General features: G+C 46.1%; 4 protein-coding genes and 1 long non-coding RNA gene across 5 annotated transcripts in view; 3 read left to right on the top strand and 2 right to left on the bottom strand.

Annotated features, from left to right (window-relative positions):
* Positions 1 to 372: 372 nt before the first annotated feature.
* On the top strand, positions 373 to 5093 carry PHETA2 (PH domain containing endocytic trafficking adaptor 2). Its single transcript, XM_059937090.1, is given in 4 exon segments — positions 373 to 559; positions 1971 to 2054; positions 2870 to 3634; positions 3637 to 5093. Coding segments are annotated over 2 exon segments (786 nt in total). The 5' UTR covers positions 373 to 559; positions 1971 to 2054; positions 2870 to 2874; the 3' UTR covers positions 3663 to 5093.
* A 474-nt stretch (positions 5094 to 5567) lies between these two features.
* On the top strand, positions 5568 to 8745 carry SMDT1 (single-pass membrane protein with aspartate rich tail 1). The gene is made up of 3 exons (XM_059937095.1): positions 5568 to 5827; positions 7289 to 7429; positions 8500 to 8745. Exons 1-2 carry the CDS (start codon positions 5642 to 5644, stop codon positions 7424 to 7426), a joined length of 324 nt encoding a protein of 107 aa, XP_059793078.1. The 5' UTR covers positions 5568 to 5641; the 3' UTR covers positions 7427 to 7429; positions 8500 to 8745.
* A 1514-nt stretch (positions 8746 to 10259) lies between these two features.
* NDUFA6 (NADH:ubiquinone oxidoreductase subunit A6) lies at positions 10260 to 16894 on the bottom strand. The gene is made up of 3 exons (XM_059937094.1): positions 16731 to 16894; positions 11183 to 11298; positions 10260 to 10465 (listed from the first exon to the last, which is right to left on the bottom strand). The coding sequence occupies exons 1-3, from the start codon at positions 16867 to 16869 to the stop codon at positions 10334 to 10336; spliced, it is 387 nt and encodes a 128-aa protein (XP_059793077.1). The 5' UTR covers positions 16870 to 16894; the 3' UTR covers positions 10260 to 10333.
* LOC132373631 (uncharacterized) lies at positions 12381 to 16724 on the bottom strand. The gene is made up of 2 exons (XR_009505465.1): positions 16622 to 16724; positions 12381 to 14661 (listed from the first exon to the last, which is right to left on the bottom strand). It is a non-coding gene; the product is annotated as an uncharacterized LOC132373631 (long non-coding RNA).
* LOC132373627 (uncharacterized) overlaps positions 16470 to 27911 on the top strand; it is a 39592-nt gene continuing 28150 nt past the window's right edge. The window contains exon 1 of the mRNA XM_059937092.1: positions 16470 to 16912. The gene's annotated coding sequence lies outside the window, so the exon portion shown is untranslated. The remainder of the gene's footprint in view (positions 16913 to 27911) is intronic.

Consider the following 27911-nt stretch of genomic DNA (forward strand, 5'->3'; position numbering starts at 1 on the left):
GAACCAGCAAATTCATGGGCAGATGTTCTGAGCTCACCGGTTTCCAGGGCTGTTGGGAAACCCTAGCCTCCTGCGTTTGGTTGTGCACTCCTGAAACCTTCACTGCAGGCCTAGCTGTCGACTGACTCCAGGCAGAGTCTGGCCGCTGAAGTTGCGTTTCAGGCCGGCGGGAGTGGCGGAAGCAGAAATGGATAATCCCCAGAAGCAGAGGCCCGGCGACTCCAGGGGCCGGGTTGGGTGGCTGGGAAGCTGGGCCGGGCCTCGCGGGCTGGATAGGAGCCCGCCCAGAGGAGGCGTCTGGGCCGAGGCCGTCCCAGGCTTGGCTCTGCGGGAGAAGTGGGCCGGGCGGGGAGAGGGGGACTGGAGGGGGGAAGGGAAGGTCTCCGAGTTCTCTGGGAGGTGGACTGGGTCCGAGGGCCCCGGACGGCCTGAGGTGGGACTCTGCGTTCGAGGCCTCCCGCCACTGACCAGCACTGTGGCTCAGGCGGGTCACGGCCTGTCGGGCCTCAGTTTCCCTCGGGCATGGATCGCGGGGCGGCTTCGCGGATCGCGAGGCCTAGTGAGTCGTGGGCGGGGAGGGGCGGGGGCGGTAACTCGAGCCGCCCAACCGGGGTCTTTCGCTCCCGTGGCCAACTTAGCGGCGCGGGCGGAGGCGTGGGGTCCCGAGCCGGAATCGCCCCTGGCCGCGGCCGCAGCCCACCCCGCGGGTCGCCCTCCTGGGCTTCGGGGGCGCGGAGGTGAGAGCGGGCCCGGCGGGCTCGGGAGGAGGCGGCCTCCGGGAGGGCGTGGCCCGCGGGGACGTGGCGGGACAGCTCCGTGCGCGATGGGGAAACCGAGGCGGCAGCCGCACCCGGAGTCTGCGGCGCTCGCCGAGGAGTTCCTGGTGAGGCCACCCTGTTTCAGGGCGACAGCGGGTTAGGGGCTCACGGCGGTGGCCACCGGCCAGTGGGTCCCACGCCCCAGCCCGCCGCTCCTCTAACAAAAGAATTCAGAAAAACGCGGTGCACCGGCTTCCCGCCGGGGTTGAAGTCCGGGCCTCGCATCCCCGGAGCGGGGAGGTGGGTAGGAGAAGACGCCTGTCCCTGTGAGGGGGTGCGGAGACAGTTCGGTGGGCTTCGGATCCCCTCTCCGCGCCCCGGAGCTGAGGCCACTCCTCGAGGAAACATCTGTGTTCTCCCCCTCCTTCTCCTCGACCACCATCGGAGAATGGCCCCTCCCCATCTCAGGACCCTGCTTGCTTCACTCCATAGCCCTTGTCAAGACCGGTCCTTACGTTATTATTTAATTAATTTTAAAATTCACTAATTATTATTTATTTTTGTCTTTTTTTTTTTACAGCGTGTCTCCCCCGCTGAAATGTAGGCTTCAGGAGGGAGAGACTTTATTTTGTCCACTGTTGTAGTCACAGTTATTTTAACAAATCCTTTCAGAGGGCCTTCCCAAGCCCTGCAAGGGGCTGGATATTGGGGGTTCCACTGGGAGCCAAGCCCAGTCCTGCCCTAGACTTTCTGGGGCTGGGGACAGCAGGGTAAACACAAAGGAGATCATTGCGGGATGAAGGAAATGAAAACAGAAGTGAGGGGGTGCTAGTTGGGTCACCTTAGATCAGACCACCTTGGTGATCAGGACAGGCCTCTCAGATTACGTTACTTAAAGACCACAAATAAACTGTGACAAGTGCTAGAAGGGAAAAGCAAGAAGCTATGAGGGCATTTAACTCTGACCTAGCATTAGACGGCAGGGCAATGAGGTCTGAAGAGTGATGATCAGGACAATGGGACTCAGCTCCTTAAATTGCTCATAAGTGCAGGGCCTGGGTGGTCCCGTGATGGTGGTGGTGGTGGTGGGGCGATTATCAGGGGTCAGGGAAAGCTTCCTGGAGGAGGTGGTGGTTTCATTTGGCCCCAAAGCCTGAGTAGGAGCTTTCATCCTTTAGGATGGGTTGACTGGGTTTGAGAATTCTTTTGCAGGTGCCCCGGAAACCACGTGGTCAAAGGGCTGAGCCGTGTGGCCAGACAAGAGAGGCCCCTGCCCCTGCCCAGTGAGCTCTGCTGGTAAGTGGGTCATTGCCAAGACTTGCCCCCAAAGGGTGTGAGGGAATCAGGAGACCAAGCTCCGCTTCTCACTGGCCATGTGACCGTGGGCAGTTCACCTTCACTGTCCTGACCTCAGTTTTCTGTGAGTCAGGAGGACAGTTGGATGAGATGCCACTTGTGACCTATGGGGCACCAACGTTCATTGGTTGAGGTTGATCCTACTCAATCATGCCCTGTGTTTGTACTTCGCTCTTATTTACTGAGCAGGTCCCTGTCTGAACCCACACTGATGGAGGAATGAGGCAGGCCTGCCCCACCCCAGCCCTATCTGGCCCTGAAGGCTACTAAAGGACAGCTGTGCCATTAACAAATGAAAGGCCAGCAGGGGTCCACGGGGGTCACAGAAACCCTGGATGTTTGGCTTCAGGGTTGGAGCTAAGGGGCCCTCAGATTAGGGGATGGTTTAATTAAGCACGATGGTTTTTATGAGTTTGGGGTCCATTTCAGCTCAGCTGATGACTTTTCCTTTGGGTTTTAAACAGCTGTGTCAAAGCCCTGCCATACCTCCTGGTCTGATACAGTCGCATTATCCTTTTCTCTGAGTCCTCTGATGTCCAGTTTTTTGCATGATCCTCACAACAGCGCTTTGAGAGAAAAGGCAGGGGAGACTAGCCCATTTCACAGAGGAAGACACTGAGAGCCTCAGGGCACAGCAAGTGAGAAGAGCCCACAGGCCTGGGGCCCAGGTCTTTCCAGAGCCAGTGCTCTTTTTCCCACAGGGGCACAAGGGCTGCCTCCCTCTCTGATCTGTCTCCACCTCTCTCACCTCACAGTTCTTATGGGAGCCATGAAGCTGAACGAGAGGAGTGTGGCCCACTACGCCCTGAGCGACTCCCCAGCAGACCACGCAGGCTTCCTGCGCACTTGGGGGGGCGCAGGGGCTCCACCCACCCCCAGTGGCACTGGCCGAAGGTGCTGGTTTGTCCTTAAAGGCAACCTGCTGTTCTCCTTTGAGAGTCGAGAGGGCCGGGCCCCACTGAGCCTAGTGGTGCTGGAGGGCTGCACAGTGGAGTTGGCCGAGGCTCCCGTGCCTGAAGAGTTTGCCTTTGCCATCCGCTTCGACGCCCCTGGAGTGCGCCCACACCTGCTCGCGGCAGATGGGCCAGCGGCCCAGGAGGCCTGGGTGAAGGCACTGTCCAGGGCAAGCTTTGGCTACATGCGCCTGGTGGTGCGTGAGCTGGAGAGCCAGTTGCGTGATGCCCGCCACAGCCTGGACCTGCATCGCCACTCATCCTGGAAGGCCATTCCCAGCCGCTGTAAGCCCCAGGCTCCTGACCACTGGTCTCTTGGCCTGGCGAATGGTCACTCCCTCTCCAGAGATTGCAGCCCTATGGGCTTGGTGGAAGAAGGGGTCAGCAGGCCAGCAGGGCGGGGCTTGGCCGAGTGGGAGTTGCAGGGCCCTGCCAGCCTCCTCCTAGGCAGGAGGCAGAGCCCTGTGTCCCCGGAGACCTCCTGCTTCTCTACTCTGCATGACTGGTATGGCCAGGAGATTATGGAGCTGAGGCGGGCGTGGCTGCAGAGTGCCCAGGGAGCCAGCCAGACTGCGAGGAACAAGATAGGCCCTGAGCCTGGGCCCTTCGGGTTCAGCCCTTGTCCTGCTGGTCAGGACACCAGGGCCAGTGCTTTTTCAAGAGTTTAATGTTTACTGGTTTTTGAAGTTGCTGTTGGATGTGAGTTCTCCCCTTCCTGCTTTTTAGGCTTGCTCCAGGTTCCAAATCCACCCTTACGCCTAGAGGGGACTGAGGAATCATTAACTTTCAACCCCTTTATTTCCTGAGGGCCAGAGAGGAGAGGTGGCTTGCTCAGCAGGCACAGACCTAGGTCTCCTGACTCTGCCCCTCTCTCAGGGGATATTAATGAAATGGAGGAAGTGGGGAATATTACATGACCACAGACCGCTCTGCCTTTCACCTACACACGATTCTACAGACACAATTTCCAACATGGGGAATCTTGTATAAATACCAGAAGTTGACTGCAGTGTTGGCTTGAGGGACTGATACTGTCAGAAAAAGTGGGTTTACTGTGTTATGGGGGTTTCTGGGGCCCGGCTCATCCTGAGTGATGAGAAGATTGGGCATGGGACCCCCACTCTGCAATTTGGACAGGACCCTTTGAAGGGAGAGGGCACTTAGCCAGTCAAGAGGGATTTATCCTGCTCCGAAAGTGTTAGGGCCCCATCTTCTTTCCCTGGCTGCCCTGTCAACAGACAGTGCTTGGTCATTGCCCCAGGAGGGCCAGTAGCTTTTATATGTCAGCAGAAATCCTTCCTGTACTCTGTCCTCAGCTGCCAAGTAGGAAGCTGAAGTGGGGAGGCAGTGAGGCTCCCTGGGAAAGCCAGTTTCTTACTTTGGTTTTCAGTCCTGGGCATTCTAGGAGCTTGGGCACAGGATTCCTGGCACCCTGTGATAAACTCTTCTGTCTTGGCTGGACTCCCAGAGAGATGTTCCTGATCCTGAAACCCCCTAGGAACTCGTTCACAGTCTTGCTCGGCACCCAGTGTGTACCTGCCAAGATCCTCTTGTTCCTACTCTCACCAGCATGGCACCAAGCATTTGCTTTATTGATTGTTCTGAGAGGAAAAGTGGCTGGTTGGACAGAGCCAGAGGCCAGATCAGCCTGATAGCCTAGGGGTGTGGTGGCAGAGGCTGGATGGAAGATGCAGAGCCTGGTCCAGTCATCCCCCTACTCCAATATACACAGTCTCCCCCTTCTTAGCCTCTCTCCCTTACTGGGGCCTTGGACAGCCTGAGCTTGAGGCTTGGGCTCAGAGCCTCTTAAGTCCAGGAGGCTGACATGCCGTCCAGGGTCCTGGACCAGTTCCTAGGAAGCCAGGCCTGTTTCCCAAGAAGAGGGGCCACCTTCCCAGCCCTGTATGGGAGCCCCACAGCCCCGATGCGTCTTGTTTTATACACAGACACTATGGGCTTTTTGTTATCTTTCCTATTGTTACAGTGCTTTTTATACGATTAAAACATTATGGTTTTTTATTACTTATTTTGGCTCAAGTTTACTTTAGCAATCACCTGGACAGTTTGTGTAAAAGCCCCCATTTCCCCCCTTTTCAGATATATTTTCCATTTAGCTATACATAACATATACCTTGGCATGAAATAAAATTCCAAAATCATTCAAGTAGCACGAGTAATAAATTTGTATTTTTAAATTGTTAAAAAAAAAAATACAATAGTTTGAAGTTCAATTAAAGTGGTTTCTCATTTCAACAACCCCCTGCTCTGCCACGCCCTGGCGGTCCTGGGTGCGGCAACAATGCCAGAAATCTGAAGGCTTCACAAGGACAACGCCAGTCAGGTGGCCCCGCCCACCAGGCCCGGAATGAGGGGTGTACCGGGCCTTTGGGGTCATCCTCCTGACGTCACCATGTCGGGCCGCAACAGGAACTAGGCGCATTGCGCAAGTCTGTGAGCTGGTCCTCTCGTCTGCTCCCTAAAGCCTCGCGAGGCTTCCGGCGGCGTTCTTCCAGAGGGCGGCACGGGGGCCGGGTGGTGGGGTGCAGGTGCCCGGACGAGGAGGGGAGCTGGGAGATGGCGTCCGGAGCGGCTCGCTGGCTGGCGCTGGCACCCGTCGGATCTGGGGCTTTCCGGAGCGGGCTGAACCTGGGGAAAGGTGGCGATGTCTCCGCCGGTCGGGGCGGCTTAGTTCGGAGTCTGGTACCATCGAGGTCAGTCATCGTTACTCGCAGCGGCGCCATTTTGCCCAAACCGGTGAAAGTGAGTGTCTGCCTGGAGGCGGGGCGAAGGGGCCGAGGACTGTCATTGTGGGGAGTGTGTGCGGGCTCACGCTGATTGATAGGAGCAAAAGCCAGTCGAACGACCGCCTTAGACCGGAAGACGGATCAAGGACAAAGTTTTGCGCTAATGCGCTGCTAATTTTGACAAATGGGAGGAAATGGTCGGGTTAGATCCGGGAGTTAAGTAGGGTGCGTGGAGACAGAAGATGGGGGGCAAGAGCGGAGAAAGACGGCACTTTGCACTAGCTCATCGTGAGGAGTGCGGTGCCCTGACTCTCCGGAGCCACAAGACTCCGCTTTATGCATCCAGTATAGACAAGTCATGTAACCTCTCTACCATAGAGTTGATGGGATGAAAAACGAATTGTGGAATGACTTTGTAAATAAAGGGTAAGTGGGACAGACCTTATCTTTTTGCGAGTTTTGACCTAGTATTTAATTCATGTGATTGGGTGTGCAGAGAATTATTACTATCAGTGTTTTTACAAATGAAGAATCAGGGGCCAGACTAGTGAAGCCACTGTCCAAAGCTAGCAGCTGACTTAGGTTCTGGAATTCAGATTTCCTGCTGCTACAACTCCCACCAGATCCTATTTTTTCCCACCACTGTTATCACATGCCCTCAGTACCCTTGGAGTTTTCTCAGTAAAATAGGAACAGTCCCTTATACCAAGTAAGTTTGCTTTTTGACTCCAGCGCTGTGTGAGAGTTACAAAACATTCTTTTAAAGCTAGTCTGGCCGACGCAAGCTCACACAAGGTGAGTTCAGGGTTGTTTCACAGCAAGAAGCACGGTCATGTTGGGGAAGAGCTGCCTTTAAAGAGGCACAACTGAAGAGAAAAAAAAAAACTTTTTTTTGGAACTCCGTAGGAAAGTATGAGAGGAAATGTTGAAATTTTACTGAAACTCCGCCAGTCCATTTAAATAGCTAGTCTTTTAATATAAAGACATGCTCAATTTTCAAAACATATTTCTAAAATTTAATGTAGTGAAATCACATTTCTCAGGCACCAGGGAACCAGTTAAAGAACTGTATAGAATATCCCTTCACTGTACATGTTCATTTTTTTGTAATCTATTTTCATGTATTTAGTAGTTTCTTCAAGGAGAGCTGAACTCTATTCCCTAGTCCAGCTCTTAGTACTTTCTCACCCGTTTATGAGTATCTGCAAGTAATTAATAGGTTGGGCCCTAACTTTTAGATGTCCATAAGAGTGCCTTGTGCTTCTCTTTCCAGTGTACAGTTTGATGGCCATAAAATCACTTTATCTCTTCTTGTAATTTTTTTTCTTGCTCTGAACTTTTCCAAGGACTTTAAAATCAAGTTGCTTATGATGGATCTCAGGTCCACAGGAGGGAATGCCCCTGAGAGGGCCAGGCCTTCTGTGGTCCTACTAGAGTGGGCTCTGGCGCTCACAGCCACCACTTTGACCCTCTGCAGATGTCCTTCGGCCTTCTCCGTGTGTTCTCCGTTGTGATCCCCTTTCTCTATGTCGGGACGCTAATTAGCAAGAACTTTGCTGCTCTACTTGAGGAGCATGATATTTTTGTTCCAGAGGATGATGATGACGACGACTAACAGGTAAGACTTGCTTTTGATGCAACTGTGATGCAGTTTAGCCTGGTAGCAGAATCTGGACACTCGAAGCAGAAGCACAGACTTTTAATGCATTGACTCTCTTGGTGACTAATGTTTTTATGTCACCTTTTCTCTATGCTGGATGAAGGAAACTATCTTATTGACTTACAAATTCACTGGCGTCTCTTCCAACCAGGTTGGATCCCAGCCAGCCTTTTCTATTTGCCCTTTTATGTACCCTCAATTTTCTCAACCCACAAATTTTCTTGACAATTTAATATGCCTTACACACCCACCACAAACAACTTCATTTCACCAGCTCCACACTGAAATTTAGAAACCGCAGGCCCTCATCAGTGAGCTCTGGTTACCAAGCTCTGCACCAGCACAGCCTGTACACAGGCACTGCCGCCCGGTTCATACACTGCTCACAAACCCTTCCCCTGTGCCAGTTCCATTCAGCTTTCTTGTGCTGACTTCCTGTGCCCTAATATGTGCTGACTGGCTGCATTACTGTTATAAACAAGGACCCTCCTGACTCTTTAGTCTGGCTTTTAAGGCTTGCGATGATCTGGTCACACCTGTTCTTCCAGCCTTATCTTCCATATTCCCAACCACATGCCTATCCCCAATATTCACTATCTCTTGAGTTACTCACTCTTACCCACTCCCAGTGGCCCATTATTCCTCCCAATTGAAAGATTATTTCTCACTGCTCTGTCTCATTTCCACCAATTCTTCATTATATTTGATGAAGTCTTTCCTCCATTTGAAAGTGACTGCTCTGTCTCCTGACCAGTACCTCTTGTGACAGTCAGTATTATATGCTTAAGATATACCCTAAACTCTACTTGACCATATTCTTGCTGCAGGGAACATGTCTTTTTATACCTTTAGGCCCCCAGTGCCTGGTCTCTGGTGAATGTTCAGTATATATATGAATGAATAATTGAATGTACTCGAAACTGCCTATCTCCTGCCATGTTTGGTAGAACCACTCTATGGAATTCTTTCAGTATATGGTAAGAGGAAGGCTCTGTCACCCAGTTCACTGCTGCTTTCCTTTCTTGCAGGGCATGGAGAAGTATAGAAAGGAGAAAGCCCTAACTTAAGAAATGGTGATGCTTGCAGCCTCTCCTCCTTCCCTATCAATCAGCAGATGGGCCCAGGGAAAGCCCTCAGCCTCCCAACCCCAGTGAAGCCTCCTGCATGGTCTGTGACCATAGCTCAGATCCCCGGGCTCCGGGAGGTTCCTGGAGATGTGCTGTCCACTGAGCATAATCAAATTATGAATCAACATAATAAACATCAGCTCTGTAGGACTGAGTGATGGCTGAAGTTTCTCAATACAAGTAGGCTCTAGTTGCAGTTTCTTCACCCTGCTGTCCTCTCTCTTATCAGCTGAACAAATAGGTCTTTGATTTACAACCCAGGGCCTCCAGGCCCCTATGGATCCACAGGTAATCATGGGGACCTGGGACCAATTTTCATTATTTACAAAAGCCCAACAGCTACACAGGCTAACTAAAGGCTCAAGCTTTTGTGTTGAGTAACACTGGCTAGTTATCCTACATGCAATCAGAAGAAGCTTTGATTGTTTAAAACTCCTTGAGAAATACCACTTTTTAGAATTCTTTCAAAACTTGGTTTCCTTAGATGAGAAAATAATAAAGGGGAAGAGAAAAACAAATACCGTATGCTAACACATATATATATGGACTCTAAAAAAACAAAAAAAAGGTCATAAAGAACCTAGGGGCAAGATGGGAATAAAGACACAGACCTACTAGAGAATGGACTTGAGGATACGGGCAGGGGGAAGGGTAAGCTGGGACAAAGTGAGAGAGTGGCATGGACATATATACACTACCAAACGGAAAACAGCTAGCTAGTGGGAAGCAGCCGCATAGCACAGGGGGCTCAGCTCGGTGCTTTGTGACCATCTAGAGGGGTGGGATGATAGGGCGGGTGGGAGGGAGATGCAAGAGGGAGGAGATATGGAGATATATGTGTATGTATAGCTGATTCACTCTGTTATAAAGCAGAAACTAACACACCATCGTAAAGCAATTATACTCCAATAAAGATGTTAAAAACAACAACAACAAAAAAATAATAATAAAGGGGTTGTTGGTGCTGAAAAATTTGGGAATCCTCAGGGTGACTGTACCTATAGATACTGAACCCCTTTCTCCAGCATTTAGACTGTCCAGGGAAGGAACAGAGAAGACTACCATCCAAAGCAAACAGATCAGGTCTTTAACCTGGGTCAAGATTTATTCTCGTCGCTAGAGCTACATTCCAGTTTGCAAAGGGAATACTTCTGTGCGTGCATTGAACAGCTGTGTCCCTAGCAGGATGCCTGATTGAGAAGGAAGTTAATTTCATCTTAAGGACCAGTGCTTGTTGCGGATAGGGGGTTAGGCCTCTGAGCAGCCATTTTCTTCAGAACCCAGGGAAAAATAGCCCAGCTTGTCAGCTCTACTTCTGGGCCTCTTAGTGCTGCTCGGATCCTCCTCCAATAGCAAGAGCTGGCGGATTTTGGATGATCTGTGCCATTACACCAAAATATCCAATCCTGGGGGCTGTAGAAACAGCTAAGTTAACAAAGCCATCCAGCATCATACCCAGAACGGCAGTTTCTGAGCAGATGGCCTCACCATTCCTGTTTACCAACATGCAAGGCTCTGAGAAAAGAGAATCTAATTTACTAGAAACACCACACTTCAGGAGAAGGGAAGGAACAGGTGGTGTGTTCAACTTGTTCAGACAAAAAGTGAGACTGCAGAAGTAGAGCTTCTCATTGGTTCACCAATGGAATTCTATCATGAAATGACCATCATATATTGAGTTTATTTGTGCTCTAAAATATTTAAATATCAACATGCACTTTTCCATTGAGTGATTTCACGGGTCGTGCCCAACATAGAACTTGGACAGGAAATCCTTTGGCCTTGGTGCTTCTGTTTCATGGAAAAACCGCATAACGTGTGTCCGCTGCTTCCACACTTGAATTGTTTCTTCCAGTTCCATCTTTCCCTGCACAAGTGAGGGGAGACGTCTTCAGTCAGAGTGGTTGAGTGGAAGGAATACAACACTGAAGGCCAGGACTCGATTCTCTGCTCTGGCACTGACTTGCTGAGTGACCTTGGGCAAGTAACATACTGTGTCTAGACCATACTTCCTGCATCTGGACACTGAGGTGGTTGGACTAAGTAATCTCTGAGACCTTTCAAATATTCCTTAACTCTCTGGCTGACTGGTTCCAAGAGGAGACTTTAGGTCACCAGGCCTCTGCCCCCTGACTGCCTAACCTGACTGGCTTAATTTACATTCCTGCTTAACATTCTTTCCGTGTTATTTACTGGCCCATGCTGAAGTTGCCACTGACGCTAATGAGATGGACCAGAGAGACAGAATCAGGCCCAGGATCTGACTCCATGGCCTGCTCTTCCGGCTGAAAACTGGCAACCAGGTGAAGCAGTAACTTCCAGGGATGAGGTTCAAGAAGAGTTCAAACTTTCCTCTGTTTTTAGTTTTAAAATGTAAGCCCCAGTGGATTTTCCCTTGAATAATCTTATAATCTATTTAACCAGGTGAGAACCTCCAAGTTGAACTATTCCTTTGAAACACTATGTAACAGTTGCTGACCTAGTAGTTGCTTTTAAACTTGGAGATAAAATGTTCATCTGAGAAGACTGAGAAGCTCTGGACAAGTTGGCTACTCTTTTAAATCAGTCAGGGAGAGTCAGTTACCTTAATGACCAGAAGATCAACCACCCTGGGGTCTATGACGTGGGCATTCTTCATAAACATTTCTCGGACTTTATCCCGTCCCTGTTTCACAGAGATGTCTAGCTGGAATAAATGCACTAAAGAGAAAACATGATTCAGGGTAGAGATGGTTAAAACGTGTTTTTAAAAAAATTGAGTCAACGGCTAGTCATTGAACACATAGGTTGCCCGTCTATTCCATTCACCAAATACTAGCCTGACCTTAAGCTAGGTGCTTGAGGATGTGAAGAAGTGTGAGATATGGCACTTGCTCTCAAAGAGCGTAAATTTGTTTGGGGAGACAAGCCCACTGCATTTGAAGAGGCAGTATAGCACAGTTCAAGAGTATGAACAACCTGGGTTCAAATCCCAGCTCTGTCACTTATCAGCTACATGATTCTGTGCATGTTCACTTCTCTATGCCTGAGTGTTTTTATTTGTGAGTGAAATAAGGACGACAACAGCACATATAACTACAGAGCTGTGGTGAGGATTCTATGAGAGAACAGTGCCTGGCATGGAATAAGCTCTCAATAAATGTTAGCATAACAACTGACAAAAGATGACATGGTTGAAATGAATGTACAGTGATATGGTGTAGGTTTGTGCACCATGCAAACTTAAGAGTTGAGGGAGACTGCTGAGTGTGCAGGTAGGGAAAGGCATCAATCCAGCAAACAATTACTACCGTATCAGGTTACCTGGAGGAAAGAGAGAAGTTTAAGATGTAGCTCCTCCTCTCTAGGTCTTAAATCCATGAGTGCAAATATTAAAATCACAATATTCAGCAATCCCTGATTAAGTGCTAAAATAGTGGCACAGACTCAGTGACCTGGGAGTTTGACAAGGCATATAGACGTCCTTTGAAAATTAGGTGATTTTATTCTCATCCTCTGGCAGTTGGCTTTCAGTGGATTTGCTGATGGCAAGGACATGAACAGGGCCTTGTGTGGTATGTGGAATAAGGACAGAAGAGAGGGGCACACGAGGCTCAGGGGACAGCATAACCAAGACTCACAGGCTAGAATGAGCACTGTGGTTGAGGAGAGCAGCGGGCTCATTTGGTGAGGATACCCTGTGGTGTGGCCATTCCTGTGACATGTCCACTCTAGTCTATGGAACTATCACAACCAGCTCTGAAAACCATGAGGGCTATCTAGTGACTGAATTAATCAACAACCAAGTTTGAATCTTTAATTATACTCATAACTTAGTGATAGCAATAGAAAAATAAAGCTTCTGCTGAGGGAGAGATCATGCCAGGCTGATTCAACCAAAGAATAAGCAATAGCAGAAATCTAATAGGAGAAACTGCATCCCAGCTTTGTAGGTAAGTGTTAACAGAGAAGACAGAGGATCACATGAGAAAGAACTCAGTATCCAGTGGTGTGCCAGAGCAGGCTGCCATGGTGAGCCAATTATACACATCTCTTCCCAAATCGGCCGTCACTGACTTCACTTTGATAGCTCAAAATCAACCGTGGTGGGAGTACTTACATCATTGAAAATGGTAAACACTATAAATCTAGATTTCCTGACAGAGAGTTAGCTGTTAAACACCACAGTATCACATTTGGAATTTTAGAAAAGAGCAAACAAAGGGACCATAAGGAGACAGAGACACAAATTAATGCAAACTAATATGGATCCTGGAATTTAGAATCTTACCACTAGAGGCCTGTGGGGACTTGCCTTAAGTCAGACTACTGGTCCCTGGCAAACATGGGCCTAGAATCCAGGTTGCTTATTGTTTTTTAATTTACAATTTTGTGCTCTTTTAAGGAAAGGAGTATGAGGAATGTTCCCCTGCTATCAGTGCTTACCTTCCCTGCGTTTTCATATTAGAATCCTGCCCAACCTTGGGAGACAAAAGCAAGGTGCCTCTGTGCGTACTGGGGGAGCTGGTGTCCACCTACTCCCATTCCACAAGGTCTCCTGAACCACACACCAGCGCACTGGCTGTATGAATCTTCTCCTCAGGAAAATATTCACAGGCACAAATGCAAAGTTTTGCCTACAATGTCAGTTCACGGATCCCTGAATGCCCATCTTCCCAGGTTAAGAATCCTTGTCTCTAAAGACGCAAACTCATAGCTTTGTCCTAGTCATCCTTCTCCCACCTCAACCCCCTGAACACACCCCCTCTGCCAGTGAGAAAGGCTGCAGGAAGGCAAACAGGAACAGCCTGAGCTATAGCCCACTGAACTGTCCTTTGGTCTAAATCAGTGGTTGTCAAACCAGTGACGACTTCTGCCCACCAGGACATCTCGCAGCATCTGGAGGCATTTTTGATTATCACAACTAGCGGGGAGAATGCTAATGGCATCGCTGGGTGGAGGCCAGGGATGTTGCTAAACATCCCACAATGCACAGGACAGTCTCCACAACAAAGAATTATCCAGCACGAATGCCGCTGTTGAGAAGCCCTGGTGTAAGTCATTTCCAACTGTTCTTTCTCAACTCAGACTCCTGGCTTAATCTTTGAATCCTGAATATTTTAATTTCAATTTGAAAAAATCTGAGAGGCACAAAAAGAAGATATGGAAGTGCCCCTTTTGGATGAAGGTGACTTCCATAGTCTGTGTGTTTTCCTCAAGTTACTGTTAAGGCTTTTCTGAGTCAGGGAGGCTCTGACAGGTTAGGAAGGATGACACTGATCTGGTTCTCAGCCGTCTGCTCCAATTCATTTTGGCAGCATTCATACCAAGCGCCGGGAGATCCTCAGATGGGAAGGCAGCATGGTGTGATGAAAAAAGAGCACGGGACCTGGGGTCAAACAAGCTGGGTAAGGTCTCCACACCATCATGAACTAGCACCTTGCCTGGGGTGCAGCCTCCTCAGTCTATTTCTGCATCTACAACATAGGGAAGACGATAACCTCTTACCTAACTCCTTTACAGGAATGTGGCGAAAATCAAGTGACAACATCTTATAAACAGTAAAGCATCGATACAGATGTTAACTATTAAACATTTCAGCACTTACTTCCCATACCTCTATTATATTTTGGGTTTTAATGATCTGGTTATATATGCCTATCTTCCTGACTAGACCATAAGACCCTTGAAGGCAGGGTTCTGTTTTAGTCACTTTCATCTCTCTCTAGGCATCTAGTACTGACCCTGTAGTACAAGAGGTACCCAATGAAATGGAAATTAAACAAATGAATAGTTTCTATAGAAAGTCTCCTGTTATGTTGGAACCAGCAAGCAGCATGTAGTATTTCTTCAAAGGAGGGAATCCAAGGCAGTTTTGTTCAGTGCTCCCATGCGGAGGCAACCACCCAGGCAAATGGCACTCTGTTCCACAAGCGCAGCATAACTGGGTCCTGTGAGATTCAGGGAAAACTACAGCAGAAGCTGAACCAAGTTCAACAGTTGGACAATCAGGGTCTGAAGTCTGGCTCTTCCACTTACTAATGGTGTGATGTGAGACAAGTTTATGTGCCTCAGTTTTCTCATCTGTAAGACAGGGAAATAATTAGAACCCACCCTAAAATGAGGCAATGTAAAGCATTTAGCATAATGCTGGGCCATATGTATCCATTTCAATGAATGTTAGTTATTATCAATACTTTTACTTATTTCCAGTCCTTAGTTTGGATCCTCAGCTGGAATCCCCAATGATGGATGTCATGACACCAGTGTACACACAGGCCTGAGCAAACGACAAGCTACAGATCACTGATCCTCCCCATAAGGGTGTACCACCCCACTGACCCCCCGCCAACCTCCCCCTGCTCTACAGGCTCCTATAACCCCCTGCCTTCTCCTCTTCTCAGGACCCTTCTGACTGTGGGCTTATCTTCTCAAACAGTATTTGAGGGAAAGTCTTGGAGGGTGTTGATTTTGAATGAGCTAGATACCTGGGTTCTATCCTCAACTCAGTCACTGACTTTTTTACCCTTTGCCAACTATTCTTTCTGCCATCTGGGTCTTGTTCCCCACCCCCTGCTCCTCCCTGCAACAAGAAAGCATTCTTGGGCAATCATAGAAGTATTCTGCTAGGCAAACCTGCTTTTAAACATCTGCATTTGAATACACCCTCCACACACACACACACCCAAGCTACTGTCACTCCCCTACGCCTATTATCCATCTGTCCCCTGAAGGCATGTGAGTTTGTAGTCCCTGAACCCGCCCTCGATCACTCCGGTTTCTCCCTCCCTTGTATCCTGTGGGTCTAAGTTATGGTCATGGGCAACCTCTCAAAAAGTCAGCTTGAAGACAAGTGACACTGTGAAGCAGACACAGCTCCCGTACATTAAAGAGCTGGGTTCTGCATGGAGAGTAAGCCCTACACATAACAGTAACAATAATAACAAGACAGCAGTAGCAGCCAGCACTTAATGAGTGTCTAAGTAAGTGTCAGACACTATCCTAAGCACTTCAGATTCATTAACCTATTTAACAGAGCAACTCTCTGAAGAAGGTACTATATATTATCATTTTACAGATGAGGAAACTGAGGCATAGTGAGATGAAACAACTTGCTCACGGTCACACAGCTACTAAGGGGAAAGTGGAGGCAAGTCCAGTAACCACCACATTCTACTGCTTCTCACACACAGGCAAGGAAGTGGCAGCCCTAAGGGGTGCTACGGTGCTCCAGTTCACTTAAAAACACGATGAAACACACTAAATCAAATCAACAAAATTACCAAATATCGACAGTCCCTGATATCTGTACTGCCCTTGACAGTTCAGATGGGATTCTCCCCAAGTTTTCTTTCATCGGGTACACTGGGCAGCGCTGAGGGGGATGCCAAGATGAAAAAACAGTCTCTGAACCCGGGGAGCTTATATTTTAATCCTTCGGGTGAACAGATTGGTTCCCTGACATCTAAGCGAAGACCGGGGTTGGGGGGGGGGGCAGGGGAAGGAGTTCCTAAGGAATACTAGGGGCCTGTGGAACTAGGTAAAAAGACTTCGGAGACTGGAGAGGGAGCCACCTCACCCGGAGGGACTGGAAAAGACACCACTGTCTTACTGGATGACCTTGGGAAAGTCAATTCCCTGCTCCGGTTCTGCTTCTTTCTCTGTGGGGGATGTGGGAACCAGATGATCGCTCAAATCCCACCGCCCCTTTGTTTATATAACCTAATGGATGTCTGTAAACACATTCAGGAACTCTAGAGTTGACTCTGGGTTCCAGATCCACCAGGGGCTGGCTCTGGGCCATGCGCGGATCACTTCGCCTCTAGGTGCCTCAGCTGCCTCACCTATAAAGTGAGTGTGTCACTGACAGTCCTTGCTCTCCCTCCCAGGGGTTCGGGAAGAATTACGGGGGACAAAAGGGCAAGGGCGCCTAGCAGCGCGGTTCCGACGCAGAGCACGACTGGTCTGACCCTGGCGCCGCCGCCGCCAGGTCAGGCCCACCAAGGCTCGTGTGACCCTCCTCCCCTGAAGCGCTCGGAATCACCTCTGCCCAAGTTGGTGACCTCGGCTCGGCCCGGCAGAAATGGGAGGCCGGGACGGCGGCGACCTTGGGCGGCTGCCTCCGGGGCCCCGCGTGCGCCGCTGCCTCTCACCAGTGTTCGGCACCTCCCGATACCAGGCGCGGTAGAGCTCGCGCACCCTCCGCTTGGCCTCGTTCATGTCCCGACTGAAAATGGGCTTCACCGAGGTGGTGGCCGCAGCAGCAGCCCGGCGCAGACCGCTCGCCGCCATCTTGCGAAAGAAGCCACCTCCCAACTTCACCCCGTTTCAACCCGTAAGGCCGGCCAAGGGACGAATCTTTTTTCTCATTGGCTAAAACTTAAAGTCCCGCCCCTAAACTACTGGTGGGCGGGAGAACGGCTATGGGGCTCTCTGATTGGCTGAGAAGCCTCTCGCTCCTCTCCCTCTCCCCCTCCCCCTCCCCTCTCTCCCTCCCTCTCTCTCTCCCTCCTCTCTCTTTCTTCTCTCCTCTCTCCCTCCTCTCTCCCTTCTCTCTCCCTCTGTCTGTGTGAGAGGCAGGTGGAGGCTGCGCAGGCTCACCTGCGGAATCGTACGCTCGGCCGTTGAACGTCCTAACGGTCGCCCGACCGCGCCGCCAGGGGGCGCTCGGGCCCAGGTCAGCCGTTGTGCCGCGAGTTGGCGCGTGCCTGCTGTCTGGCGTCCACTGCGTCACGCCCGCGAACTGCCCCGGGCGCTGGTGTAGTAGCGCCCGTCCGCACGCACGTCGTGGATCTTCCTTCCGCGCTCGGGCCGTGGGCCCTGCTGAGGCAAATAATGGCGCCTGGGCTGCTGTGGCGTTGGCCTCGCACCTCTGCGGCTTTTCCGCAATAACTTTTTTCCCCCCTATAAACCAACTCTTTCGAAGCGCGGTAGAGACGTGAAAGCGCTCTCCTGGCCTTGAGCTTCTGAGCTTCTCGGCCCTTCTCCACAGCCCAGGGAGGTGGGTTATATCATCAGCCCTATTTTAGACGGGGACGTTTTCATCCCAAACTCTGGATCTCCATGAAAAACAGCCCAGAATTTTGGGGCTGGAAGGAACCTTAGGTCGTCCATTCTGGGTACCTCTCTCTTTCCTGGCATTTTTCTTTTCTTTTCTTTTCTTTTCTTTTCTTTTCTTTTTTGGCCTTGCTGCAGGGCATGAGGGATCTTGGTTCCCCCACCAGGGATTGAACCCGCGCCCCTTGCAGTGGAAGCACAGAGTCTTAAGCACTGGACCAGCAGGGAAGTCCCTTTCCCAGCATTTTTCTACTGAGGATATCTCTGAACATCAAGGGAAGCCTGGAAGGGTAAAGGGAAAAATAACAGCTAACAGCATGTCAGGCCATGCGTGGATATTCTACTTAGTCTTCGTTAATCTCATAGATCAGGTAGGTACTGTTAGCATCCCCATTTTACAGGTGAGGAAACTGAGGTGGTGCAGCCTAGGTCACTTGCCATTTTAGGTTCTGCCCCAAACTGACTCCTGCCTGGAGTCCATTGGTCATTTCTGAAAATGCAGTTGATAGATACTTTGTGAGTTTTGGGGACGGAGCAGGGGTCAGGGCTGAGCTTAGCTCTGGGACCCCAGCCAGCATGGGGGATGGCCCTGCATCTAGCCCAGTCTTACCCATTTTAAAGGGTAAAAAATTGGATGTTTTCCCTGTATTATTTTTTTAAATGTATTTGTACATTTAAATGAATTATGCATGAAAAGAAAGCATGTAACATTGTGACCACCTAGAGGGGTGGGATAGGGAGGGCGGGAGGGAGATGCAAGAGGGAAGAGATATGGAGATATATGTATATGTATAGATGATTTACTTGGTTATAAAGCAGAAACTAACACACCATTGTAAAGCAATTATACTCCAATAAAGATGTTAAAAAAAATGAGACAATGTATCTATAGCCTGCTGTTAAAGGCATCTACTAGATATTAGTTAAGAAAGCACTTTTGAAATATAAAAATGTGGTAACTGTGAGATGGGGTAGTGGAAAGAAATAGAAACCAAGAATAAAAGCCTTCCCCAAAAGTTAAAAAAGCATGTAACATATGTAAGTGATAAAGCATGGTAGAATTAGAATGGGAACTTTTGAACTTCAGTACCCACCTCAAGAAGTTGTAGTACAGTTAAGATTTATGTAATGTGTACCATGCTCCTGGTAACCACTGTTTTACATTCTCCAGGCACATTAACTTGTTTAAGCCTCGAAACACACCTGTGAGATAAGTGCTGTTATACCCATTTTATAGATGAGGAAACTGAAATACAGAGGCTAAGTTACTTGACAATACTGGGTTGAGACCCAGGTAGCTGACTCCAGAGCCTGTGCTCTGCCTCTGATACCTACCTGTGTAATTCTAACCTGGTTCATGCTCCTGCCTCCTCTAGGAGTAACCACTGTCATGAGTTTAGTGTTTAATATTCTTATTCATTGAAAAAAAAAAGGTCTCTAATACAACTCACAACTGGGGGAAAATATTTGCAAATCGTATATTCCATAAAGGATTTGTATCTGGAATATATAAAAGACACTTACAACTCAAAAAAAAATAGTCCAATTTAAAAATAAGCAAAGCTGACAACACCAAATGCTGATGAGGATGTGGAGCAGCAGGAACTCTCATTACTGGTGAGAATACAGCTAGTTTGGAAGACAGTTTGGCAGTTTCTTGCAAAACTAGCATACTCTGGACTTCCCTGGCAGTCCTGTGGTTAAAACTCCGTGCTTTCACCACAGCGGGCTTGGGTTCGATCCCTGGTCTGGGAGCTAAGATCCCACATGCTGTGAGGGGCAGCCAAAAAAACCCAAAACGAACAAACAAAAAAACCCAGCACACTCTTACCGTATAATCCAGTAATCACACACCTTGGTATTTACCCAAATGAGTTGAAAACTTATGTCCACACAAAAACCTGCGCATGGATGTTTATAACAGTTTTATTCATGATTGTCAAAACTTGGAAGCCACAAAGAAGGCCTTCAGGAGGTGAACAAATAAACTGTCGTACATTCAGACAATGGAATATTCTGGAGCATTAGAAAGAAATGAGTCATGAAAAGACATGGAGGAAACTTTAATGGATATTACTAAGTGAAAGAAGCCAATCTGAAAAGGCTACATACTGTATGATTCTAGCTATATGACATACTGGGAAAAGGCAAAACTATGGAGACAATAAAAAGATCATTGGTTGTCAGGGACTAGGGTAGAAAGAGGGATGAATAGGTACAACACAGAGGGTTTTTTTTAAATTTAAAATTTATTTATTTATTTATTTATTTTTGGCTGTGTTGGGTCTTCGTTTCTGTGCGAGGGTTTTTTTTCTCTAGTTGTGGCAAGCGGGGGCCACTCTTCATCGCGGTGCGCGGGCCTCTCACTATCACGGCCTCTCTTGTTGCGGAGCACAGGCTCCAGACGCGCAGGCTCAGTAGTTGTGGCTCACGGGCCTAGTTGCTCCGCGGCATGTGGGATCTTCCCAGACCAGAGCTCGAACCCGTGTCCCCTGCATTGGCAGGCAGATTCTCAACCACTGCGCCACCAGGGAAGCCTAACACAGGGTTTTTAGGTCAGAAACCATTCTGAATGATGCTATAATGGTGAATACATGTCATTATATATTTGTCCGTACCCACAGAGTGAACCCGAATGTAAACTATGGACTTTGGATGGCAATGATGTGTCAATCTAGGTTCTTCCATTGCAACAAATATAGCACTCTGATGGGGGATGTTGGTAGTGGGGGAGGCTGGAGGGTGGGCAGGGCAAGGGGTATATGGAAACTCTCTGTACTTTGCACTCAATTTTTCTGTGAACTTAAAACTGCTCTTAAAAAATAGCCTTTTTTTTTTTTAAATGGGCAAAGGCTTTGAATAGCTGTTTTTCTCAAGAAGTGATACAAATGACCAATAATACATGAAAAGACACTCAACATTCATTAGGTAAATGCAAATCAAAACCATTAAGATACCATTTCTCACCCACTAGAATGCCTAAAATAGAAAACACAGACAACAGTCAGTGTTGGTGGGGACATGGAGAAATTGGAACCCTCGTACGTTGCTGATGGGAATGTAAAATGGTACAGCTACTTTGGAAAACAGTCTGGCAGTTTCTTAAACAGGTAGACATAGACTTACTATATGATCCAGCAATTCCAATCCTAGTATCTACCCAGGAGAAATGAAAACGTTTGTCCACACAAAGACTTGTATGTGAATTGTTATAGCAGCATTAGTCACAATAGCTAAAAAGTAGAAACAACCCCAAAGTCTATCAACTGGATATACCAACAAAAAATTTTTTTAAGTGGATAAACAAAGCATGGTACATCCATACAATAGAAAACTCTTCAGCCAGGATGAACCTTGAAAACATTATGCTCAGTGAAAGAAGATAGACACAAAACAATACAGTATGATACCATTTGTATGAAGGGTTCAGGAAAGGCAGATCTATAGAGACAGAAAGTAGATTAGTGAGCTGAGTAGAAATGAGGAGTAAATGTAGCATAAGGTTTCTGTTTAGGCTGATGGAAATGCCCTAAAGTTAGTTCATGGTGATAGGGTACAACTTTGTAAATATACTAAAATTTATTGAATTGTACACTTAAAATGGGTGAAGAATGAATTTTATGGTATGAAAATTGTATCTTAATAAAGCTGTTGGAAAAAAAATGGTCTCAGGACTTCCCTGGCGGTCCAGTGGTTAAGACTCCGCACTTCCAATGCAGGGGGCGCGGGTTCGATCCCTGGTCAGGGAACTAAGATCTCACGTGCCACACAGCGCAGCCAAAAAAAAAAAAAGTCTGATGATTTTTCAAATGTGTAAAGTCCAGTGTATTTTAATAATGCCTTCTTCCTTTCATCACCTTAAGAAAGGAAAAAACCCTATTTGTCCTTATTAAAAACAATGATTTGGGCTTCCCAGGTGGCGCAGTGGTTGAGAATGTGCCTGCCAATGCAGGGGACACGGGTTCGAGCTCTGGTCTGGGAAGATCCCACATGCCACGGAGCAACTAGGCCCGTGAGCCACAACTACTGAGTCTGCGCGTCTGGAGCCTGTGCTCTGCAACAAGAGAGGCCGCGATAGTGAGAGGCCCACGCACCGCGATGAAGAGTGGCCCCCGCTTGCCGCAACTAGAGAAAGCCCTCGCACAGAAAGGAAGACCCAACACAGCCAAAAATACAGAAATAAATTAATTAAAAAAAAAAACCACAATGATTTTAGAAAATTGGACGGGACAGCACAGTACAGAAAATAAATATCCTCTATAAAATTAGAGGCGATGTAGCATATAGTGAAAAGAATTTGTCAGTCCCTGATACCAGTTACAAGCTGCATTTTATCTTTCCTCCATGAACGTTGGTTTCCGCATCTGTAAAACGGGCATAACAATGGCTACCACGCAGGGTTGAGAGGATTAAATGAGATAATGTATATACTATGAAGCGCCTGGAAGAGTGTCTGGTTCACACAGATGTTTGATGAATGTCAGTTTTCTTTGCCTACTAATCAGATTATGAGAATCCCATTAACTTTCTTTAGCCTCAATCCCTACAACACGTTTACAGAGTAGATCCTAGTGACCAAGAACCAGTGGAGGGTGGTAGTCTTGTTGAGGTGGGAGGGTTGGAATACACCCAGGGGATTGCCTAGATGCTGTGTTTGCATCTTAAGCCCCCGTTTTTTACTTACATTATATGTTATGGATTAATACAAATAGAGATTTCTAAAGGTGATTTTATGCACATTTAACCCAAGATTTTTTTTTAAATGTCAATTTTCTGTAGAAAAGAATATTACTTGTTTTTGGTAGGGGACATTGACGTACATATAGGTTAAGGACTAACCACTACCCCTAGCCACCTCTCGCCACTGTCGTTGATGCCCAGTGAATGTTAAATTGGGTTGAATTGAAGACCTCAGCATTTAAGATACTTGTGCTGTTGGTAGTGGAGTGAGAACTAGATCCCAGAAGTTTTTTTTTTTAAGATTTTTTTGACGTGGACCATTTTAAAGTCTTTATTGAATTTGTTACAATATTACTTCTGTTTTATGTTTTGGTTTTTTGGCCTCGAGCTATGTGGCATCTTAGCTCCCTGAATAGGGATCGAACCCACACCCCCTGCACTGGAAGGCAAAGTCTTAACCACTGGAGTGCCAGGGAAGTCCCAGCTCCCAGAATTTTTTACGTGGGTTCGGTGTTGTTCTTCTACTCCATCCCTCCTCTCACCCCACTTTTGGCCTTGATTTAAAGCTCTTCTATCTAAAATGGTTGCATCCTTCTTCCTGAGACCACCACCTTAGAGTCAGAGATTTGAGCAGAGGGTCTTTTGGGTTCCAGTGGTATATGGGATCATGGGGTCCCAAGATGGAAGCAAAAGCAAGGGGGAGGTATCAGGAATTGATCCATCAGGGCCAAGATACACAGCCACACGCCTTATACTCAGCCTTTTCTTTCTGGCCCCTATAGGGAAGGGAAAGCAGCTTTTATAATTTTCCCTGTATTATACTACACATTTTAAATTAAACTTTTAAGATAATTATAGATTCATATGTATAAGAAACAACACAGAAAAGTCAGATGTACCCTTTACCCAGTTTTTCCCAATGGTAACATATTATAAAACAATAGTATTATATCACAACAAGGATACTGACATTGTTATAATCAAGGTACAGAACATTTCCATCACCACAAGGATCCCTCATGTCATCCTCTTCCTTCCTTAGTCCCTCCCTAATAAGGGGACTCCATTTTTATAATTTTCTTATTTGAAGAATGTTTTATAAATGAAATCATACAGTATGCAACCTTTTGGATGGGCTTTTTTTTTTTCACTCAGCATAATTCTCTTGAGATTCATCCAGGTTGATATATGTATCAGTGGTTTATTCCTTCTTATTTCTGAGTAGTATTCCGTGGTATGGATTTACCACAGTTTAACCATTCACCCCTTAAAGGACATCTGGGTTGTTTCCAGTTTGGGGCTATTATAAGTAAAACTGTACGTATTTGTGTACAGCTTTTGTGTTAACACAGGTCTTCATTTCTCTAGTATAAATGCCCAGGAGTGCAATTGCTGGGTTATGTGTTTGTTGCATATTTAGTTGTGTAAGAAACTCTTAAATTGTTTTCCAGAGCAGCTGTACCATTTTGCATTCCGATTAGCAATATATGAGTGACCCAGTTCCTGTTCTGCTTTTGGTGAAGCAACTTTTAAATTTTAGCCATTTGATAGATGTATAGGAATAGCTCATTATTGTTTTAATTTGCATTTCCCTTATGGCTAGTGATGTTGAACATCCTTTCACGTGCTTATTTCCCATCTTATATTTTCTCTAGTGAAATGGCTTTTCATGTCTTTTGCCCATATTCTAATTAAATTGTTTACCTGTTGAGTTTTGAGAGTTCTTTATATGTTCTAGGTGCTAGTTCTTTGTCAGATACGTGGTTTGCAAACATTTTCTACCACTCTGTAGCTTGATTTTTCATCTTTTCTGCAGGGTCTTTCACAGAGCAGGAGCGTTTAATTTTGATGAAAGCCAATTTATAATTTTTTTTCCTTTTGTGGACTGTGCTTTTGGTGTCAAATTTAAGAACCCTAGCCCTAGGTCCAGAAGGTTTTCTATGATTGTTTTCCTAAGAGTTTTATGTTTTACATTTAAGTACATGGCCCATTTTGAGTTAATTTTCATATAAGCTGTTAGATTTAGATTGAGGGGTTTTGTTTTGTTTTGTTTTTGCCTATGGATGTCCGATTACTCCAGAACCATTTGTTGAAAAGCCAGCTTTCCTCCATTGAATTGTTTTTGCACCCTTATCAAAATTCAGTTAAAAGCTACAATAATCAAAACAGTATGGTATTGGCATAAAAAACGGACAGACAGATCAATGGAACAGGAAAAAAATGAAAAGGAAAAAAGAAGGAAATCTTGACATTTGTGACAACATGGATGGATCTTGAGAAAGACAAATACCATATGATTTCACTCATATGTAGAAGCTAAAAAACAAAACAAAACAAAGCAAGCAAAAAACAATGAGCAAATAAAACAAAAACAAACTCATAGATACAGAGAACAGATTGGTAATTACCAGAGTGGAAGGGAGCTGGAGGGTAGGCGAAATGGGTGAAGGGGGTCAATTGTATGGTGATGGATGGTAACTAGACTTTTGGTGGTGATCACTTTGTAGTTTATACAAATATCAGATTATAATGTTGTACAACTGAAACTCATAAAATGTAATATACCAATTTTACCTCCAAAAAAAAAAAGTCAGTTGAGCCTATCAGTTGGTGACAAATTCTCTTGGTTTTCCTTCATCTGAGAATTTCCTGATTTCCGCCAGCATTCCTGAAGGATATTTTCAATGGATATGGGATTCTGGATTGACATTTCAACACTTGAAAGGTATTGTGTCACTTCCTTCTGGCCTCTATGGCCTCTAATGAGAAATTAGCTGTCATTCAAATTGATTTTTCTCATATAGGTCCTAGATTTGTTTTTCTCTGGCTACTCTCAAGGTTTCTCCTTTATTTTAGTTATAATATCCAAAGTATGTAAAGAACTCAGTAGCAAAACAAACGAACAGAAAAACCAAATAACCCAATTAAAAAATGGGCGAAGGACCTGAATAGACATTTCTCCAAAGAAGATATATGAAAGGCCAACAGGTACGTGAAAAGATGCTCAACATCACTAGTCATTGAGAAAATGCAAATTAAAACCACAATGAGATATCACCTCATGCCTGTTAGAATGGCCATCATCAAAAAAACAAGAGATAACAAATCATGGCATGGTTGTGGAGAAAAGGAAACCCTGTTGGTGGGATTGTAAATTGGTACAGCCACTATGAAACACACTATGGAGGCGCCTTAAAAAATTAAGAATTAGAATTACCATATAATCCAGCTATTCCATTTCTGGGAATATAGCCAAAGGAGATGAAAACACCAACTTGAAAAGATATCTGCATCCCCATGTTCATAGCAGCATTATTTATAATAGACAAGACATGGAAGCAACATAAGTGTCCACTGATGGATGAATGGATAAAGAAGTTGTGGTCTAAATATACAATGGAATATTATTCAGACATGAAAAACCAGGAAATCCTACCATTTGCAACAGCGTGGATGGACCTTGAAGGCATTATGCTAAGTGAAATAAGTCATACAGAGAAAGAAAAATACTGTATGATCTCACTTACATGTGGAATCTGAAAACAACAACAACAAAAAAACCAAAGTCACAGAGGCAGAGGGTAGAGGGAGGGGGAATTAGAGAAAGGAGGTCAAAAGGTACAAATTTCCAGTTTTAAGATAAATGAGTACTAGGGATGTAATACACAACATGACTATAGCTTACACTGCTCTATGATACATAGGAAAGTTCTGAAGAGTAAATCCTAAGAGTTCTCATCGTAAGGAGAAATTTTTTTTCTTTTTATTGTATCTATATGAGAAGATGGATGTTAGCTGAACCTGCTGTGGTAATTATTTCACAATATATGTAAATAAAACCATCATGCTGTATGTGTTAAAATTTTACAGTGATGTATGTCAGTTATTTCTCAGTAAAACTGGAAACAAAAAAGCTAAACAAAAAAATAATATAATATCATCAGGATTTTGATTGAGATTGCATTGAATATGGATTATAATTGAATATAGAAATGACATCTTGGGAATTCCCTGGCTGTCCAGTGGTTAGGACTCTGCACTTTCACTGCTGAGGGTGTGGGTTCAATCCCTGGTGGGGGAACTAAGATCCCACGAGCTGTGGGGGTGGCCCCCAAAAAAATTAAAAAAAAAAAATGACATCTTTATACTGCTGAGTTTTCCTAACAGGGAACATAGAATGCTTTACACGTAGTATGTGTATGTATATTCAGACCCTAAGAGAAACTCAAGACCTTTGGATGGGGATCAGAGAACAGAACATTTGTTACTCACAAAGCATCTTGTACCTGTTCCCCACACTAATTCTATTTTCTGCTGTGTCTGCTGTTAACCCATTTGGTCCAGTGAGTTCTTTTTTTTTTTTTTTTTTTTTTTAATGGAATCTTTTATGCTAACCCACATATTTATTATTTGCAATGCTCTTTATTTTTCCTGTGGATTTGAGTTACTTTCTGGTGTCTTTTCCTGAAGGACTTCCTTTCCTCAGTATATCTTATAAGACATCTGCTAGCAACAAATTTACTCAGTCAGTTGTGTATCTGGGAATGTCTTTATTTTGCCTTCATTTTTGAAGAAGAGTTTTAAATATTTATTTATTTATTTATTTATGGCTGTGTTGGGTCTTCGTTTCTGTGCGAGGGCTTTCTCTAGTTGCGGCAAGCGGGGGTCACTCTTCATTGCGGTGCGCGGGCCTCTCACTATCGCGGCCTCTCTTGTTGCGGAGCACAGACTCCAGACGTGCAGGCTCAGTAATTGTGGCTCACGGGCCTAGTTGCTACGTGGCATGTGGGATCTTCCCAAACCAGGCCTCGAACCCGTGTCTCCTGCATTGGCAGGCAGATTCTCAACCACTGCACCACCAGGGAAGCCCGGTCCAGTGAGTTCTTAATGTCAGATATTGTATTTTGTTCTAGAATGTCTATGTTATCTATTGCTATGAACAAATTACCTCAAAACTTATCAGCTAAAACAACAAACATTTATTATCTCATGGTTTCCTATGGACCAGGAATCCAGGTGAGGCTTAGTTGTGTGCCTCTGGCTCAAGGTCCCTCATGAGGTGGTCGTCAGTCAGCTGGCACTGTGGTATCATTGAGGGCTCACCTGGGCTGGGGAAGAGAGTGTGAGGTGGTATCCACTTCATGGTTGTTGGCAGGCCTTGGGCCCTCATCACTTGGGGCTCTCCACAGGGCTGCCTCATTATAAGGCAACTGTTTTCCCCCATAGCAAGTGTTCAGAGAGTGAGAGTGAGTACAGTATTCAAGATGGAAGCCACAGTCTTTTTTGTAAACCTATTTTGGAAGTGACATTTCACTTCTACCAAATTTATTCAATAAATCCAGACCACAATCAAATGAATACTAGGAAGTGGAGGTTATTAGTGACTATCTTAGAGGCTGTCCTACCACAGCGTCTATTTGATTTTTTACTGATTTGAATTCTCTGTTGAATTACTCTAGCTCTTCATCTGTTTTGTCTTTTTGTCTATTTTCTTTAACATGCTAATCATAGCCATTTTTAAAAGTCCCTATCTGCTAACTCCAATATCTAGATTATCCCTGGGTCAACTTCTTTGACTGTTTATCTCTTAATTATCA

The sequence above is a fragment of the Balaenoptera ricei genome, chromosome 10 (assembly GCF_028023285.1).
Source record: "Balaenoptera ricei isolate mBalRic1 chromosome 10, mBalRic1.hap2, whole genome shotgun sequence".
In the NCBI taxonomy this organism is placed as follows: domain Eukaryota; kingdom Metazoa; phylum Chordata; class Mammalia; order Artiodactyla; family Balaenopteridae; genus Balaenoptera; species Balaenoptera ricei.

Coding starts and splice junctions, on each gene's coding strand:
- SMDT1 (XM_059937095.1), top strand. CDS start 5,642: ATGGCGTCCGGAGCGGCTCGCTGGCTGGCGCTGGCACCCGTCGGATCT. Junction 5,828..7,288: donor TTTTGCCCAAACCGGTGAAA/GTGAGTGTCTGC, acceptor GACCCTCTGCAG/ATGTCCTTCGGCCTTCTCCG.
- NDUFA6 (XM_059937094.1), bottom strand. CDS start 16,869: ATGGCGGCGAGCGGTCTGCGCCGGGCTGCTGCTGCGGCCACCACCTCG. Junction 11,299..16,730: donor TCGGGAGGTGCCGAACACTG/GTGAGAGGCAGC, acceptor TTTTCTCTTTAG/TGCATTTATTCCAGCTAGAC. Junction 10,466..11,182: donor TTGATCTTCTGGTCATTAAG/GTAACTGACTCT, acceptor TCACTTGTGCAG/GGAAAGATGGAACTGGAAGA.